Raw genomic sequence first — 18,532 nt, 5'->3', positions numbered from 1 at the left:
TGAAGGACCATCACTTCATTATGTCAGCACATTTTAATGCACAAGCGCTTTGATTAGGTCGAAACTGAAACGAAGACGACCAGCGTAGCCTTACAGAGAAACTTACTTGATGACGTTGTAACCATCTACGAGAAGATAAGTGGTGCACACAGACGGTTTAAAAGATGCGTAATCACTGGCAATTGCCTCGCGTTGGCCCAAGACCTTCTTTTTGCGCGCCTTCTTCGTCACAGCGGTATTTGGTCGCTCCTCCTCTTTCACAATTTTTTTCATTTGCTTTACAAATGCAATTTGTCTCCGGACAGGAATGTTAATCTGAGAGCTCACACGAGGAGCATCCTGTTGATCCCTGTGTATCCCACCCTCGTCATTCCTCTCGTTATCGGCGGACTCTTTTCTTATGCGACCGCTAGTCCGACGCTTTTTGCTCGCCCTGGATGCAAAGCATGCCACCTGTTGACGGGTTCTGCGGATCGAACAAATAAAATTCGTTTCTAAACGCCAGTCGATAGGGCTTAAATGAAGCGAAAGGGGATTTTTGTTAAGTGGCGCAGTTACGAACGCCACGCAACCATTCCATCTCATCGTTGACGTGGCGACTTCGGATATCATGGCCTTCGAGTCCATGCTGAAAAGTGCGATTGAGATGAGGACCAATAAACCGTAAAAATGACCACGAAATCTTGAACACCACATTTGGGGCCAAACAATCTTTCAATTGCCTCTCAGAACTATGTAGAGCTAAAATGCGAGTGGTCCATCACCGGGAGCGTGGAAAAGGCGCATCGATCTTGGTATTAAAAGACGATTTGTTTATCGACAAGATGTTATTCGTAGAGAATGCAAGCGATAAATGCTTCTGCGAAAATAAACCTGATGCGATGATGAAGAAAGAGTAATAGCCGCGTGCTCTTTAGAAAATAGTGCCCTGTCTGAGGTGGGATCGCAGAGAGCTCGCCTCGGGCGGAGGCGGCGACTCGGAGGAAGATAATATCCACCCTGCGCTGCCACACTGCCTTGCCGGCCCCTTCCTCCTGACTACTGCTCTTCCTTACTCAATTTCACCATGTGCGAGCGTCAAGATGAAACTGTACGAGACTGGCCTTTGATAAGCTTTGTTCACAGAAACCTCATTGCGCTTCCTTCACACAGGGGCACTTTCACGTAAAACAGGAGCCTCGTTGGGCCGTGGAGGGTGCTTTTTGTTATGACATACCGCCATTATGGCCATTTCAGAGCCTTATTTTCCATTATTTTTCTCGGGAAATATCTTTCAACCAGTGGCTTTATACAAAAGCATCACGTGTCAATTTTTGGGACGTCGTCGTCGAGCAACAAACCAACCAGCACTCCTCTGTATCGATACGCACCGTCCGTGAGTCAACTTTTCATTGCCAGCACTCCATTCCATGAGAAACTTCCAATTGTGTCCGCTGACCGAAACTTGGCCGAAACGTCATCTGTGATTACGTCAAGCAGTGAGAAGAATATCGCACAAGTAGTCACTCAGCTCCGGCAAGTCATGGATCCTGATTTGGGCTCTGATGTCGTCACTCTAGGCTTTATCAAGAACCTGACTATTGACGGAGCGACTGGCAGAGTCAGTTTTGTTCTAGAACTCACAACTCCCGCATGCCCTGTAAAAGATGACCTCAAGGCACAGGCTATGCAAGTTGTCGAAACACTTCCTTGGGTTACGAAAGCTGATGTTATTCTGTCCGCACGGCCAATCACAGCGGAAAAAAGCGCTGGGGGAGATATGAAGGCCACTGGTTTGTCACTGGTGAATAATGTGATAGCTGTTTCCAGTTGCAAAGGAGGTGTGGGAAAATCTACCACCGCTGTCAATCTTGCATTTGCGTTGGACCGGCAGGGCGCCAAGGTCGGCATTTTGGACGCTGACATCTATGGTCCAAGTCTCCCTACAATGGTAGCACCCGATACAGAGATGGTGGAATTTGTGGAAAGTCAGATTCGACCGATGGTCCGACAGACCGGATTGGATGCTGAGGGACAACCGAAAGGGGTGAAACTTATGAGTTTCGGATACGTAAATCCCGGCGCAGCCGCTGTCATGCGCGGCCCTATGGTGATCCAGCTTATAAATCAGCTGCTGACGCTTACCAGCTGGGGTGAGCTTGATTACCTGGTCATAGACATGCCACCAGGTACTGGAGACATCCCTCTCACCCTCTGTCAATCTCTGAATATAACGGCCGCCGTCATCGTCACTACCCCGCAGCGGCTGAGTTTCACGGACGTGGTCAAAGGGGTGGATATGTTTGATACAGTTAATGTGCCATGTGTCGCAGTGGTCGAGAACATGGCATATGCAGATGTATCAGCTCTTGATTACGTCGATAGTCGCGAAGATATGAACAGAAACGGGGGCGTTGCGGGGGCGTGGCAACGCCTGCGACAAGATATAGAGGACGTCCTAGAGGATGAGAATGGAATTAGGACCGGTAAAGGTGCCGTAGTGGACGATCTCATAACCGTGGTACAACGACGGCTGCGGGAAGACAGGATCGCAAGACCCTTGTTCGGACAGGGCCATAGGCAGCGGCTGGCAGACATGTGGGGCTTGGATAACACGGTTTCCCTACCAGTGCTTGAGGAAGTGAGTAAATCTGGGGATTCGGGCACTCCTCTGGTTGTAAGTGAACCTGACTCATCGTCCGCCCAGATCTTCATGGACTTGGCCGGGCGTGTAGTTCGCGAAGTTGCAAAGCTCCGCTACGATCGCTCCCGCCTCCGCCCATCTGTGACCTATCTTCCTGTGGAGCATGTGATTGCAGTGACACTGCATGGTGCCGCAGGCCTCACAGATGATGGACGTATGGAAAGCGATATATCCCCCCCGCAAAAAATAGCACCAGCTGCCCTGAGGCGCCAGTGTAGGTGCGCAATGTGCGTAGAAGAAATGACTGGTCGACAACTGTTACAACCTGAGACAATTGCAGAGGATATCAAACCTGTCGAAATCGGTGCCGTGGGCAATTATGCGATTGGAATCACATGGACAGACGGGCACAAGTCACTGTTTCCCTATCGGAGCTTTGTGGACGGATATGACACGAGGTCAGATCGGAAAGCAAGCGAAGAGATAGGATTTTGAACGTTGTCGTCCATTGGATGAAGGAAAAATGCTCATTTGAAGAGATTAAATGATTTATTGTAACAAAGAATACAACAACAACAAAACACGTGGAATGAAGGAAAATTGCTCATTTGAAGCAACAAAGATAATCAAATCTAACAAAGAAAAGGCGGAAGATGTGTCGAACACCCTTTCCTGTCAATGTCCTTAGACGTCGTCCGCAAATTGTGAAGTTGCGTGTTCTTTATCGATCTATTGCGGGCAATCACTTGAAGCTGCATACATGTCATCTCTTAGGTTAATAAGATGCTGGACAACAGCTTCAGCGTCGTTTTTCCATACCTCCTCAGGTAGGCAGTCATCCAGAGAAAAAGGTCCGTGCTTCGTGCGAGTAAGGGCGGTCATATGAGCCCGCGCGTTAACGGACCGAGCTACGTCGGATATTAAGGATCGCACGTACGTTCCCCCTTGACACTCAATCGCCAGGCCAAAGTATGGCCACTCCAACTTATGTCCTGTTTCGTCTTCTGCATGAATGAGGTCGAGACGATCAACCTGCACAGCCCGTGGTTCAGTTTCCACATCCTCTCCCTGACGGGCCAGCTCGTACAGTCGTTTTCCTTTCCTCCTGAGCGCAGAGTAAACTGGTGGACGCTGCATTATACAACCTCGAAAGGAGACCAACGCTTCTTCGAGACTGTCTGGTGTCACATGCGACACGTCGACGGTCTCGGTTATCGTACCAGTCGCATCCATCGTGTCGTATTCAGAACCAAGCAGCCCGACAGCTCGATATGCTTTGGATCCCTTCAGATACAAATTGAGATCTTGACAGCCTCTACCTACACCCAGAACCAATACTCCTGTAGCCATGGGATCGAGAGTCCCTCCGTGACCCACTTTTACTTTCACTTTAACTCCAGCACGACGCCGAGCTTCTTTCTCTAGAAGACTACGAACTTTTTGTACTACATCATTACTAGTCCAATTCCTTGGTTTAAAAATCGCAACAAGACCATTCATGTTCAGAGGAGGAAGCTCCGCCGTAGTACCGGGGGTCGCGCCTCGGACTGTGCACATTCTCTCGTATCTGGCCAAATATTTACGCTCCTTACAGCTCGTAGTCGGAGATAGACTGCGAAAATTTGAAACCTTCAAGTTTGCCGGGCAGAATGAACACATCTTCGGAAGTCTGAAGGTAGGTTTGATAAGTGCTTTTCGACCAGAATACATGCGGTAGTCAGCTTTGCTCTGTGTAACGATGTTCAGAAGTAGTACACAAAATTTCAGATGATAGCAGTGCTTCCACCTCATCATTCTCGAGAACAGCGTCTACAAAAAGAAAATGTTGAATGAGATGTGTGTGCTTAATAAGAGATCAATTTTATGGTTGCCGGTGGGTGACTTCAGACAGCGTGGACCACGCACAAGTAACAATTGCGCAGATTGACGAGTGTGATGTGAACATATTTAGGATATTCATCGAAGTCATCATACCAAAGGGCGAACCCAAGCAACACTATAAAAAGAACGGCCTGATTGAAGGCTTTGCCGGGAGGCCGAGACTTGCCGCCCACGCTCTCTCCATCCTGAGACCTCCCCCCCGTGCCCCTCCCTGCCAACAGTGCTCGCCTTAGTGTGAAAGCATGTAGCAGGCTCGACGGGGACACGAGCTTTTCAAAAAAGGCATCCCTAGATGTCAGTCACGAAGCCTAGTCGCTCGCCGGCGCACAGTTTTCACATCTTCGGGGCCCGCGGAACGCAGGCGTGAAATGGCTGAGGCTCCGGCGGAGTCGCCGAAGTTGCCGCCAAGAAACATGGCGCCTTTTCTGTGAACGCTGTGTGTTATTTATCTAGTCTCATAAATGGCACAACAAATTACAGAAATCTGAACTGGATGGAGGGAAAAAGAGTAGAGGACGCAGAATCTACGTGTGACCGGAATGCTCAATCACATAAAGGAGCAGCCGAAATTCCCCTCATCAAAGATGACGCACCATTATTACCCTTGGCGCTCAAAGAACTTTTAGTAGAAGGCTCATGCATGTCTTTTGCGAAGCCCAGGGAGGGAATGGAAAAGTTTTCGTGGGCATGTAGCCCAGATGGTGAAATACAGGTACGTGTCACAACTGGACGCATGGTGTTGATTAATTCATGGCTTGCTCATCAAAATGCGAATCCCCCTGTCCACAAAAGGCGGAGGATTGTGATGTATCGAAAACCGCTTAGAGTGGTCACTCGAGAAAGTGTGACGATAAGATTCAGAGAGTACAATTTTGAAATTCTTCTGAGGTACTTGGCCAGTCTTTTGGTCGCAAGCATAACCTGTCGAGTAGTTTCGACGATGTCGTCTCTAGCGCAAACAAGAATGTTTCGTCATCATCTTCCCCTGCGTATGGTCTCTCACCTATGCCTCTCACGTTACCGACAACGACGTGACAGATTATAGATCTGTGCACCGGAACCGTGGCTGTCGATCCCACCACTCAGGGCCCTGTGAAACTCACGGCGGTGGACGGGACGCCTATCTGCCTGGCTCTTACTCGGGAGCAGACAGCTCTTGCCATCGGTATGGAATCAGGCAAGGTCGAATTCAATAGGGTTTCTTGGGAGAACGATGTACCAGAGTTCCACTTCGAAGACTTTTTGGTCAGGTGTACCTCGGCAGTACGGGATATCGCCTTGAGCCCGACAAGCAAGTGGGCGGCTGTGGGTTCAGGGGACCTCGAATTGCGGTTGATCGAGGTACAGAGCCGAAAAGCCACACCCTTGAGAAAGCACGACGGAGGCGTTCACAGCTTGTGCTTTGATCCAAAGGTGTGTGCAAAGCCTTCTAAAATCGTTCAGAGTCCTTTCTCCCCCCCCGTCACGCAAAGTTTAAGAGGCCTCCACTCTTTTTCCCGCCATCCATCTGTGGTAATCATGACATGACTTATTGATGTGACATCTCTTGAACATTTTTGCAGGAGGAATATCTGGTCTCGCTGGGCACTGATGGTTGCGTCTTGATCTGGGAATTGGCTACCAAGCACTGCATTTTCAGCAAGAAAGTTTTCGAGGGAGACAGCACCTACAATCTGCAACCTGGGATACCCAAGACCGCGTGGAGTCCTGACGGTTCTGTTCTAGCTCTACCCGGCTCTCGACACCCACAGCTGCTAGAGCGCGGGACCTGGAGAGTGGTGGACTCTACTGCATCGCGGCTTGCTCACACAGCCGAGATATCAGTCCTTGCTTGGGCCCCCGATGGTCATTTACTGGCTTCAGCTGGCGAAGACCGACGCCTTGTGATATGGGCGGTACCTCAATGTGGTGGTCCAGCATTATTACCGGCACAAATTTACATGGATAAAGAAAGCGTGAACGAGGGCATAGTGGGTGCCTCGCGTTCTCGAGCGTTGCGACAGTTACAATGGATTGAGATGCGGCAGCTGGCAGTTTTGGACTGCATGGGCTTTTTTGGCATTAAAAATGTGCCTGAAGATGCCATATCAACTTTGTTATCTTCAAGTGTGCAGGTGATATCAGAATTGAAGGGCTCGAAGAGAGACGCTGCCACGAAAGATGCAGCTCCCGGGGAGTCTCGCAGAAGGACTCAAACGCCTGAATTGGAAAGGCATGAGGAAAAAGAAAGAGCATCCTCAAATAAAAACGTTGAGACTCCGGAAAAGAGAAGTCTCTCTCTCCATAGAGACAAGCACATAGAATCGACACATGAAGGCGGTGAGGGTTTTGAGGAAGAGGAGTCAGCTCCTGACGACGAGCCTGATGTCCTGGACTATGACCACATTAAGGAAGAGCGTGAGACAATACCGCCATATTCTCACTTGCAGGGGCCATTCTTACCATCCAGTAGCCCTGTGGATGCCCTAAAGCGCTTTTTGGTCTGGAATCTTGTTGGAAATATTGTTTCCCAAAATTTGGGAGACCACAATGTGATCGAGATCGAGTTCGCGGACGCGAGCCGTCGGCCCATCCGCTTTACGGACCACTACCGCTTCAATATGGGCTCCATGGCCGAGGAGGGGGCAATTTTTGCCAGTGCAACACTGGATGAAATTAACCCGGACAAAGGAGATAAGCAAGTGGAGAACAAGGATGAGGAGCGCAGCACAGTTTTCTTCCGACCCTTCGCCAACTACTCCGCCAAAAATCAATGGCTCTACACGCTACCCAAGAAAGAAGGAGCACTTTGCGTGGCTGTTGGTGCGCGCTGGACAGCTGTGGCCACCACACGACAGTGGGTGCGGCTCTTCACATTTAGCGGGCTACAAGAGGGCGTCCTGGCCATGCCGGGCCCTGTTGTCACCATGGTGGGACAAGGGGAACTTCTTGCCGTGTTTTATCACGGAGGAATTCCTCTCATTAACCATAGCACAGGATCGGCTTCGCAGTCTCTTCACTATCAGCTCCTAGATATACGGCGTACTGTTGTAGTCTCGCAAGGCCCTGTCTGCCTCTCCCCAGACTCCTTGTTAATTTGGGCGGGATTCGACAATTCGGACATGCTTCATATAATGGACTCCGAGGGTTTACTGTCAAGCCTCGTGCGCGGCTTTTCTTGGCATTGGACGCCTATTCTGGAATCAAGTCGTCTGCGCAGGAACAAAATGGACTCGTTTTGGCCCGTAGGTGTCTTTAATGGCAGTCTCATGTGTTCGCTTCTGAGAGGCGGCGAGGAGCATCCCCCAACCAATCCCAAACCTTTGGTATCATCCCTGCCCTTTAAGCCCCCCTTTGTAATGAGCAACAACGATCATGCTCTTCTCAAACTTGAGGAAGTACGCTTTCTGAGCAAAACATTCTTGTGTCAGAAGCAGTATCAGCAGGAAGTCCTGGCCTTCGAAAGCTTGGAGGATCACGACCTGGAGGCCGATATATTGCGCAATCAGGCGTCTTATGACGCCCATCTCGTAAAAATGATCCAGCAGGCGGGTGCGGCTGAAAATGGAGAGCGCATGCTAGAACTAGCCGAGACACTTACCCTTCCCAAGTCCTTGACTCTCGCCGTACGCATTGCTGACCATTACTCGTTGCCCCAGGTGGCCGCTCGTATCAGCGACTTGGTAGCTACCCGCTTTCCTCCGATCGCCGATATCCACCTCTCAAATGAGGAGACTGAGAACCAAGATCCGCGCGGCTTCAAAGATAGCCCCATGTCGTCGCGAACTTCGATGCTGACTAATGAGCACGACTTAAATAATGACGACATCAATCTTCCGGAAAGGGCCGAGAGAACCGACATGTCAGCGGATCATCGAGATCCTTTGTTCTCACCAGCAAGACCACGAGCTTCACAGGTCTCGCGCATCGGAAATTCCTCTACATCTTTTGTGGGGCGTTGTGATGCGGAATCCGGGATCTCGCGGAATCCATTTGCTATGAAAGACGCGGAAGGCAAAAAGCCAGCAGAGAAGCGTTCATGCAGCATTGCTGAATCCTTGGCCCCCTTGATGTCTCCCTCACCGAAGAAGCCTGTTTTATCAAAGTCATCGACTTTTGTCTCAGAAATCCGCAGCAAAAAAAAACATGACCGACGCGCTTAGGAGTTGAAATAAATAAGATGGAAAGCATAGCAGAACATGGCGACGTAGGATGAGATTTGAAAATTTACGTAGGGCGATGGGATAACCAATGCGTGTAAACAGGAAAAAGTCCTCCAACCCCAACATTTGCGATCGCCCGAGAATGATGGACAAAGATGTATGATTGTTTTTATTCGACCTTTAGACAGGTACGCTCGAGACCTCAGCCCTGTATGCTGTAGAAGGAAGGCGGGAAATGAAGTCTACTGCAGTACTGGGAAGTAAGCCCAGCGAACTGCACTTGTAAAGACCCATACCCAGGAAGACGCAATTGAGAGCGACATAAATGAGCTTAGGAAGAATCAAACTGATATGGCCATCAGCCACACTCTCAAATCCTGTGTATGTTGTGATGAACATCCGAACCATCGTAATATGTGAAGTTTACTACCATCGGCGTGTTTTGAAAACAACACCTGCACCCTAATCCTGCTGCACCAGATGCAAAGATTTAGCCGATCATGCACCGAATGAAAAGTGCCATACCCATGATCTCAGGAAAATTATGATCTTTTGCTGAAACGCACCAATCATTCATGCACGCTACCTCCATCTTTTTCAAGACTTACGTTGGTTAACAGCTGCCAATGCCTGAGCTGAATTTAAAAGACTCATTCCTACAACCATGATGGAGATAATACTGACGCTTGACCCTGTCATGTACATCATGAACCCCTGCATTGCCAAAGCCTTCGCCGGTGTCTGCGCAATGTCCATGGCTACCTGAGTAGATTGATCGATTTAAGTGATATGAGTAGAGACTTCGAAGCTCAGTGGTCATGTCCCCCCTCAAAAAGAGTGGGCCCTTTCGTCGATAAATTCTATTCAGAAATATTGAAGCACCACTTGATGGATGTAGGGATCGGCATGTTCGCCACGTACACTTTCGACTGGAGAGAAAGTGCGGGTAGCTGAGAAAGCATTTCATTTCAGGTAATCTGAAAAAGACTACTTACCTTCTGCTTCAGCTGTCGTTCCTTTGTCATCTCCTCGTTTGTTACCTTTCCTGTGCGTGCCTCGTGCACTTGTCTTGATGCTAATCCCTCATGAACCTCATGATAAGACGCTAGAGGTTTCTCGACAGCTTGTGTTAAGCTACTGCTGGAGGCCCCGACGCTGCAAAAATTCCAATCGGTATACATAATATTTACCAAGTCGAGAACTGGTTAAGCTTGCACCTTGAAAGATCACACAAATTTATTCGTTGATGAGTCTTCCATCTTCAGACTACACGAAGTAAGCTCGCGCTTGTCAGCTTTGCGAGCGGCATGTAAAATGTCAGTGGCCATGAGTATCAACATCTTACAGCGCAGAAAAATATATGTCCCTAATGAGATCCGAAGAGTGACCGTTGTGGCCAACTCGTTCTGGGTCCCTCCCTGTCCGTCTGTCGAAATGCGTGTCTCGTCCTCGCCTCCGTCTCGCTCATCCGAGTCTCTCGCCAAACTCTCCCAGCGACCGGCCATGTCCCCTAGACACCCCTCTCACGCATGTCATTACCGGGTAGATAACATTACAGCAGATTCTCGACTCCATATTGTTGTTGTCGATCTCTAGGTTCACGCAGCGGAGATACAGCAGGGTCGAGCAAATCCCGTGACATTATTTTAAAGAGGGCCCACGGGTGAGGTGACTGCTCTCAACCTCGCGTGGGGACCAAAAACTGAACTAAATCTAGTTGTATTTACGTGCTAGGGAATGAACACGCCTCCGATACCTTTTTTAAGACCCACTACGGCGTTGAACGTATCTTCTAGGCCAGTGTCGGGCGCGCATACTGGGAATGTTCGCTCTGCGTCGCCGTCCTCGACACGCAACGCCTCTATCGGAAGCAGATCGAGCAGAAATCAGGCACTTCAGGCCTCTGCGTTTCGTGACGTGTCTCCTTCCCGATCTATCCGCTCCAACCTTTTTGTGGGCTCTAACGTCCGAGTGCTGCACAAGGGCCATCCGCAATTCGGGGTCGTGAAGTTTAAGGGCAACGTCAACTTTGCGGAGGGTGTCTGGGTTGGTATTGCGCTGAAGGAGCCGGTGGGCAATCACGACGGTTATTTGAAGCAAACTCGGTATTTTCAATGTGCACCCAAGCATGGATTATTCGTCCGCGCTGAAAGCTGCGACGTCTTAATGAATCACAAGATCAACGAGTTTATGAGTGCACCTGCTCAATTTAAGTTGCGATCCTCTGCTTCCGATGATACCTTGCAACGGCTCCCAGAGGAAGCCGTTCGCAATCAAAAGCATAAGAAGGATGATTTCAGCGTCAGTTCATCTCGTTACCGTGCGGAAACTCTTTCTACAACGATTAACTTGAGTGCTGCTGCGGCGACTGCTTTCAAAGGGGACTTAGCAAGTAGACCAAGCTCCCCACACAGTGCCTCGAAAAGTAGGAGTACAACAAATTCTCCAGGCCTGCCACCCCCATCATCTTCAAGAATTAGCCACGATCTCTGCCGAGCACGCCAAATCGGCCCTTCGACCACCCAAAGCACAAACGAGCCTACCAGCTTTGAAAATCCTGTCACGACTGATTCACCTGATTTTTATGTATCCAGTGAGAGCTCTTTTTTTGAGGGTCTCATGCAGGTATGAATTTGTGGAAACGGAGAATAAGTTGAGGGAGTAGACTCATGAAAGCGCAAATATAGCGGTGTTCCAGTCGGTCCCAGCGTATCTTCTATATCCATTTTCCCCCCGAAATATACTACGGTGTGAAAATTTTTCGGAAGTATCCTTCCCAAGATTTACCACTCGGCGAGGAATTCATACTTAGTACACTTTCTTTTCACGTTGCATCCAATGGAAACAGACCTTACTGCATTCAGAGGCCTTCAAGGAGAGAGTTATTTCAAAAGTGAAGGAAGAAATCGCTATTGACATAAAGAAAAGGATGGACGAAATCTCAGGCGAGACAGCTGGTTTACAATCATCGTTGTTGCGCGAAGTGAAGGGCATGGCGAATGTTGTCGGTGAAAGTTTTCGACAGATTGAACGCAAGGTATTGCTCCTACTTGTCTTCTGGAAGCGCAACAGATGAGCTAACACATTTTTTCATTTATTTACAATTGTAGATTGCGAAGATAGGCGAAGTGATCGACGCATCGGCAATTGAAGATGGTCGGGAGAAAGAGGCGAGAGAACAGAGAATTGCACTCAATTCTATTTTGGAACTAGCCTTAATGACGAAAGGACAATTGCTCGCGGAAGTGTATCACCACGAACAAGCAATTAAACAATTACGTTTAACGACAAGCTGTATTTGACTTTTGCGATGAGGCGACAATGCATCAAGATTTAATGATAGGGACGGCCGCGAATAGTTGCAAAACAAAACGGTTCAAAACCTTGAGATGACTGCATGCCGATCAATGAGTGGATTTATTGTACGTAGAAAGCACTTTATTTGTCCACCGTTTACTTCTTCGGCACTTCAATCGAGCTAGTGGTTTTATGGCTTTTTTCGTAGTGAGGCGTGCAAATTGCAGCAAGGGCAGAAGAGTAGAAATGGACACTATGGAGGGGGCTCAAAAGCGATGTGGTCAGAGACGTTTTCAATTGAAGGGGTGCCACGAAAAGTCTCTCTTTTGATATTAATCCACCGTTGCTCCTATTGATTGCTGCGGCCTCTAAAGCACTTTCCAGATCTACCCGATCAATGGCGCTCTTCAACCTGTTTTGCAATTTTTCCTTCGGGCATACGTGTGATATACACATATGATTAAGCTAAATATGTATTTGCACCCATTTCCATCCAAGTAAAAGCACTAATGGCACAACTTTTTAACGAAATCAGAGCGTCATATTCGGGAACCGTACGTACATCGACAAGATCCATGTTTCTAGCCTCCTCCACAAGATTCAAGCGTGATGACATAAATAAATGGGGGTTAGTGTCCCATTTACGTTCAATGAAGTCAAATAGCTTCGCCTGTTTGTGTCTTGCGCTTTGTGGCTGCGAAAAGCCGTCTGTGTTACTGCTTGTCCAATTCTCGCAATTAACAATTCTTTTTCGCTTGTTTATGCTGTTCAAAACCGCCGCGATTGCCCTTGACACATCGGGCATATAGCGCAAAAGGCTTCTTTTCCGCTCCTTCACGTCCCTAAGGATTATCCAGGATAGGGCGAAAGGGAAGTAAAACTTTATGCTTTCCCTAAATTTCTTTGACTCGGTAAATCCCGAAGAATCTATGTCTTCGAGAAAGTCCATTACTATTTTAAGATCAAAATTTTTTGACATACCTGGCGGCATTTCGAGTAAGAAGATGCTGCTTGAGCTGTTTGCAGCATCGTTGAAGAGCGCTTTTGACGCTTTTGCGAATCGCCTCGGTATCGTCACCGATATATTCCTTACCCGTACCTTTAAAAGGAATTTTGGTGCTAACAATAGAGACGAAAACTCCAATGCGATCTCTTTTTGGATCGATCTTGTAAGACTGCCAGTTGATGCGTCGATTCGCCACCTGCGTCACAACGTCGTTGCCAGCCTATCAGCAAGAAGATCACAAGAGTCTTTGATTCAGTTCTTCACTCCTGAAATCGCTCAAATTATTTTGAAGAGAGAAGTTCTTCATGCCTTACCTCGAAGAGCAACGGGATGCGATTAGCGAAACGATATACGTTGATGCCATCCTTCAACGCATTTCCACCGAGTGAGACACCTGCCTCGACTACGAAAGGATGTCCTTCGAAAGCCGCTGCCTGTTCACTCACTGTCGCCACATACTGACATATACATAGAAAAGCGGGATCGGTTTGACGCAGGAGTTAATACAAAGTGCGCATCAGGCTTGACAGCATTTTGCTGCCCTGTGACGGTTCCGGCCTTAGTGGTACCTCTGAAGCATTGAGCTCTTTCTCTACTTACATCCGGATGAAGCTCTTTCATTATCCCGAGCCGCAAATTGTATTCGCCGGCAGGACTAAGGCAGCTTCCGTCAGGAAGCTTGAAGATAGAGATCGATTTGAGCATGGAAGTGAGACGAATTGTTTTGTTGGCATCAATATCCTCTGGTACCATATTTTCAGCGAATCCATTTCCGAGCTCTTTTACAATGCGAGCAGCCAAAGGCCGGGTCACACAGGCAAGTTCGGTGCATAAGAAATTTAAAAACGTTTTCGTGCTTGTGCGCTTTATCAGCTGTTGTATGATGAGATGATTGATGGAACTCGGATGGTGCTTAACCTCTTGAGCAGGTGGGGGCATATGCTCAGAGCGGCGAGCGTACTGCGTGATAACCTCTCGGGACGCATTTGATAAAGTGCGAAAGGTGAATTCCATGTGCGCATAGGGCGTGATGATGGCGAGCTGCTGAAAATACGTCATAATATGCGTTTTATATGTGCTCCAGTTGCCTTCAACAACCACGTCGATACGCGTTCCTCGCCATCCCTTAATATTGGCCACTTTTTCATGCAATTTCACAAAGGGCTGGTTTCGATAGATATCAATGTCCAGAACACAGTGGGATATGTACGCGGCGGGATGATTTTCTTCAAGTGAATGCGCGCTCCGTACCTCTATTGGCAAACCAGTACTTTTTTTGGACCATATCAATGCCATCTTGGAACCAAGTCCGAATTTCCCTCTAGTTTGACGCACGCCATATTTGCTACTAGAAAGCACACGTCCCAACATATCCGGAATTTTCTCGTGAGCCATTCCACATCCATTATCCTCGCATGTGACTCGATAATAGTTGCGAGCGCCGCGGTCACCTTTTTTTTTATTCGACAAGGCCGCTGAATTCTGTCCCATTTGCTTTTCAAGAGCATCAGAGTGGAGTTCTTTCATGTTTTCTGCGAGCACTTCTTGAATCTCACCGCCGCTTCTCCTTTTTCCTGTTGCCTTATGAAAGAGTCCCAAATCCACACGTTCACGGCTCTCCATACCCCGCAGTTCATTGAGCTCGTCTTCCGTAATCTCCTCGATGACGACTGATACATGAGGAAGTACTTGAATTGATTCAGCTGCGTCCAGCGCGTTCTCCACTAACTCTCGAACAGTAGTATACAGTGATCGTCCAGGCTGTGTGATTTAGTTTGAGGGAGGAAAAGGTAATACAGCGTTCAATCGCGGACAGGTAGTCCATGTCATCTTGTACAGAAATAAACTAAAGCTATACAAACAATGAAACCACATCCTTCTTGCACTTCTCGTTCACGACGAACGTCTGGCTGAAATGCGCTCACAGTATTTTTCAGTGTGCTTCTTCTAAAAATCTTAAGAATTGTCGCATGGCCAAACTTATTCCGGTGGACGTGTCAAATTATAAAAACAGATACATTCATGAGAGCGAAATTGTCCACGCCAATCAAGCGGCATATGCCCGTAGCCTTGAAACAACTTACATTGTCAAAACCACAGATGGATTGATGCTCACTGAAAAACTCAGCAGGCGTTTTGCTTTCAACAACCTCGATTCTGTTTTTCCGTGCCATAACCTCGTCTACCCTTATGTTCGGGAAAGGCCTTGAAGATCGAACACCAAACGAATAATAGACCTTGTTCTACCTGTTGACGTATGTATGGGTCAAGCTTGTTGGTAATCGGGAGGTTTTTTTTCTACGTCGCTGTGTCCAATGCTATGCTTTTATGACTTACTTTCATTGGATATGGTGCAATCTTGATTGTGCATCGAAACAATCCTAAGACGATCACTCATACCAGGCGGATTGAACAAGCTTGTCATTTCCTCTTCTTCATCCCCGCGCCAAGGCTTGTGAGCGAGTAGGCGGCGGCGGCGAGATTGGGACAATACGCGTCGTCGAGATTCACGCCCCATGTTCTTGGCCTCCTCAACACTTGCCAGGCATCATTCGCCGGACAGGGCAAGACTACAAGTAGCCATCAAGGTTGTTTCTTATTATTCTTCATCTTCGTTTTTTTAAATGATGACGAAGTATGCTCTACCATGGGCGCGGCTCTGTTTCCTTCCCCCCAAAGAAGCTTTTTGAGACCGGCCACGCACGCTCTAGCTAATCAAGGCTCTAAGGGGAAAAAGTCGCACGCTTTCGGGAAAAACTCACAATTATTCTATCCACTTCTCAAATTTGTCGTAGGCATAATCGCTGAGTATGTTTCGCGGTCAAGGCGGCGTCGTGGGCCTCTTGCGATTTAGTTGTGCAGCTCCAATGCGCTCTCCTGTCTGTGGTCTCACATGGATCAGACCCACAGCAACTTTGTCCAGTCATGAACAAAGTCGCCTTTGCTTTGTATCGGCTAGTCCTCAGCGGTATTTGGCGTTCAAAACACACATTCATGCAGATTTTGGTGGCCCGCACGCGAGGATACGGCGGGCCGATCGTCTAGATGCTCTGGACGATTTTTACGTCACAAGGAGAGCCCCTAATCTTTCACTAGGCCTTTTTCACATCAGTCATCGCCTTGCAGGCTCCAATACGCGGTTGGGCAGTGGCACTAGCTGTGGCGAAAGGAGCAGCAGCACCACCTGCAATGGTCGTGATATTGAGAGCAAGGGCAATTTAAGGAGCCAAGGCGAAGGGGGTGCCGCACCTGCTGGAATGGGAACGGAAAGTTCCAGGCCTCAAGAAGATGTCAATAAAATGGGAAAGCTGCGTTTGATGGTTAAGCGATATGGAGCAGTCGCCGTGATAACATATCTTGGCGTGTATGTCGTGACACTTAGTGCACTCTTTGCAGCGGTAGAGTCAGGTCTTACCCCTTTCGACTACGGTTTGGACTCGAACTGGCTGGTGGAGAAAGCCACGCACCTCCTAGAGAATTATTCTTGGAGTGAGCCGCTTGTTGAAACCATACAAACTAACCCGCATGCGGGTAACTTTGCCGTAGCTTGGGTCCTTACGAAATTTACTGAACCTCTACGCATGATTCTGACGATTGCTGTGGTGCCTCGGATAGCACGGGTTTTGGGAAGAGCTCCTTCATAGGTACACTAGGATCTTGTTCCATCTGAAGGAAGCTAGAAGTGGATTTCGAAGAAGGTCGCGGCCTTCAGCTCCGAATATTTCGACGGGGAGATCCTGTATTTTTGGTAACGGAAGCTTCGGAGGGCCAATTTCTCCCGAAGTATTTTAGAAACGATTTGACTAAAGGAAGAGAACCTCTTACGTGTGTTATTAGGTACGCTACATGGGCAAGTGTCACGATTTTTCTTTTTTGCTCACACATCACCTTTCTGCGCTTCAGATCTTTCTAGCCCCTTCATATCTTTGACTGGAAAAGATAAACCCAGTTTTCCTAGCCGTTCAGTAACAGCGGCCACAGAGCGTCGTTGCATCTTTTGCTCATGTTTAGCAATTTTCTGAAGCTTTCTGATGTAGTCAGCGCGCTTTTTTCACACACAGAAGCACGGAAAGGCGCGATATAGGAAAAGCAGATGAGATGAATATTTATCCCTTGTCGGCTCTCCTACATATCTCCCTCTGCCCGTCTCTCATCAAATCTTACCCGAACGACACGTAAGCGCTCACGCTGTCTTTTTTTGCGTCGAGATCCCCGTGTACCCGGTGCGAAGGGAACAGCATCCGCTGCCTCTTTGAGCAGCTCCTCAGCATTTTCTGCGATAAGCGGTCGCAGTTCCTGAGTACGGGAATTTCTGATTTAGTTGACGTCACAAGATCCTTTCTGTATGACACCCTCTGTCCCATACAGCACATACATTGGCGTCAAGGGAAGCTTCAAATTCTTGTAAAACGACGGATAGCGGCTTGTTCGAGGCTATCTTGCCTCCATCTGCACATAGATGAAGTAAAGCAGTTCATTGAGAATTCAAATAATTCGCATTGAAGCAGCAAAGACCGTTATCAGACATATACCTTTTTTTTGTGTTGAAAATGTCATTGATCGGCGGCTTTCTTTTATTTGAATCGTCTGATTGGCAGCAAAGACGATAAGACCTGCTGTGGCAGCTTGTACTGAAGATAAGGTCGGCTCGTTGATCGCCCCAGCAGTCCCCTTCAAAAGAAGACCACTCTTATAAACAAAGCGCTTAAACATGCCTGTTCCGTAAGAGATGATTGCGTGCGAGCATAGGTGTTATGATGGTGTTAAAACTTCAGGCTCAAGATGGTATACCGGGCGATGCTCGGGCTTACAACTTGTTAGTTAGAGATTGACAATTGGAGACTGTTGTAGACATGGCACGCGGTTCAAATAAGATCTGTCCATGCGAATTGAAGAGTCCACAGATTCGATTCTGATCGTCCGTAAAATTGGGAGCATGCTTAGGGAGGAAGTGGACGCTCTCGCAGGGGGGTCACTCGCCAGACGTGGGAGGTGTACTTCCCCCCCGTGGACTAGGCGGAGTTGACCCTCTTTCGCGTCAACTCAAGATGCAAACAGCACACCAGGCGGCTGTCATTGCAATGTTTTGGGGGCCTGACGTCTACTTTAAGAAACTACATGTTGAGTAATCCTGTCAATCAATCAGTCTTGTGCGGTCCATCTTTCTCACGGTCTCACACACCTAGAGCTCATGAAAATCATACAGGGCATTTGAAAAACGCGAGACAAGATCATGTCTAGATTACCTGCATCCCCGTTTGTTACCAGCATACTGGCGGGAAGGTGGGTGTGGCCGGGATATTTCCGGACGCATAGTTGGACATTTTACCCCTGAAATTCACATCAGGCAATTGACGCTACAACAGCTAAAGATCCCGCCTGTCCGCTCTATGCATTCCAGAGTTGCGTTGGTGACAGGTGGCGGTTCTGGCATTGGGTTTGAGGTAGCGCGCCAGCTAGGTCTACACGGGGCGAAGGTAAGACGTGCGAGGTATCATCGTCAGAAGTTTCAAACCAGAAGACTATCGGCTGCGGCCTGCGACGGTCGCAGAGATTCACCACATGAGCATGACACTTACTTTA

At 48.3% G+C, this 18,532-nt stretch overlaps 4 protein-coding genes across 4 annotated transcripts; 3 read left to right on the top strand and 1 right to left on the bottom strand.

Moving 5' to 3' along the window:
* Positions 1 to 3,409: 3,409 nt before the first annotated feature.
* NGA_2008100 (pseudouridine synthase 1-like protein) lies at positions 3,410 to 4,434 on the bottom strand (the record flags this gene model as incomplete). The annotated part of the gene is made up of 1 exon (XM_005855818.1): positions 3,410 to 4,434. A coding segment is annotated over one exon (1,025 nt), but the record flags the coding sequence as incomplete, so codon positions are not given.
* Positions 4,435 to 7,152: 2,718 nt separating this feature from the next.
* NGA_2047120 (wd repeat and hmg-box dna-binding protein 1) lies at positions 7,153 to 7,735 on the top strand (the record flags this gene model as incomplete). Its single annotated transcript, XM_005855819.1, has 1 exon — positions 7,153 to 7,735. A coding segment is annotated over one exon (583 nt), but the record flags the coding sequence as incomplete, so codon positions are not given.
* A 1-nt stretch (position 7,736) lies between these two features.
* On the top strand, positions 7,737 to 9,023 carry NGA_2078120 (uncharacterized protein; the record flags this gene model as incomplete). Its single annotated transcript, XM_005855820.1, has 1 exon — positions 7,737 to 9,023. A coding segment is annotated over one exon (910 nt), but the record flags the coding sequence as incomplete, so codon positions are not given.
* A 6,719-nt stretch (positions 9,024 to 15,742) lies between these two features.
* NGA_2087520 (uncharacterized protein) lies at positions 15,743 to 16,782 on the top strand. Its single transcript, XM_005855822.1, has one exon. It carries the CDS (start codon positions 15,760 to 15,762, stop codon positions 16,591 to 16,593), a length of 834 nt encoding a protein of 277 aa, XP_005855884.1. The 5' UTR covers positions 15,743 to 15,759; the 3' UTR covers positions 16,594 to 16,782.
* The last annotated feature ends 1,750 nt before the right edge of the window (positions 16,783 to 18,532 follow it).

The sequence above is a fragment of the Nannochloropsis gaditana genome (genome assembly GCF_000240725.1).
Source record: "Nannochloropsis gaditana CCMP526 unplaced genomic scaffold scaffold090, whole genome shotgun sequence".
Classification (NCBI taxonomy): Eukaryota; class Eustigmatophyceae; order Eustigmatales; family Monodopsidaceae; genus Microchloropsis; species Microchloropsis gaditana.
Note: the sequence above shows the minus strand (reverse complement) of the source record. Positions and strands in the feature narration are given on the sequence as shown.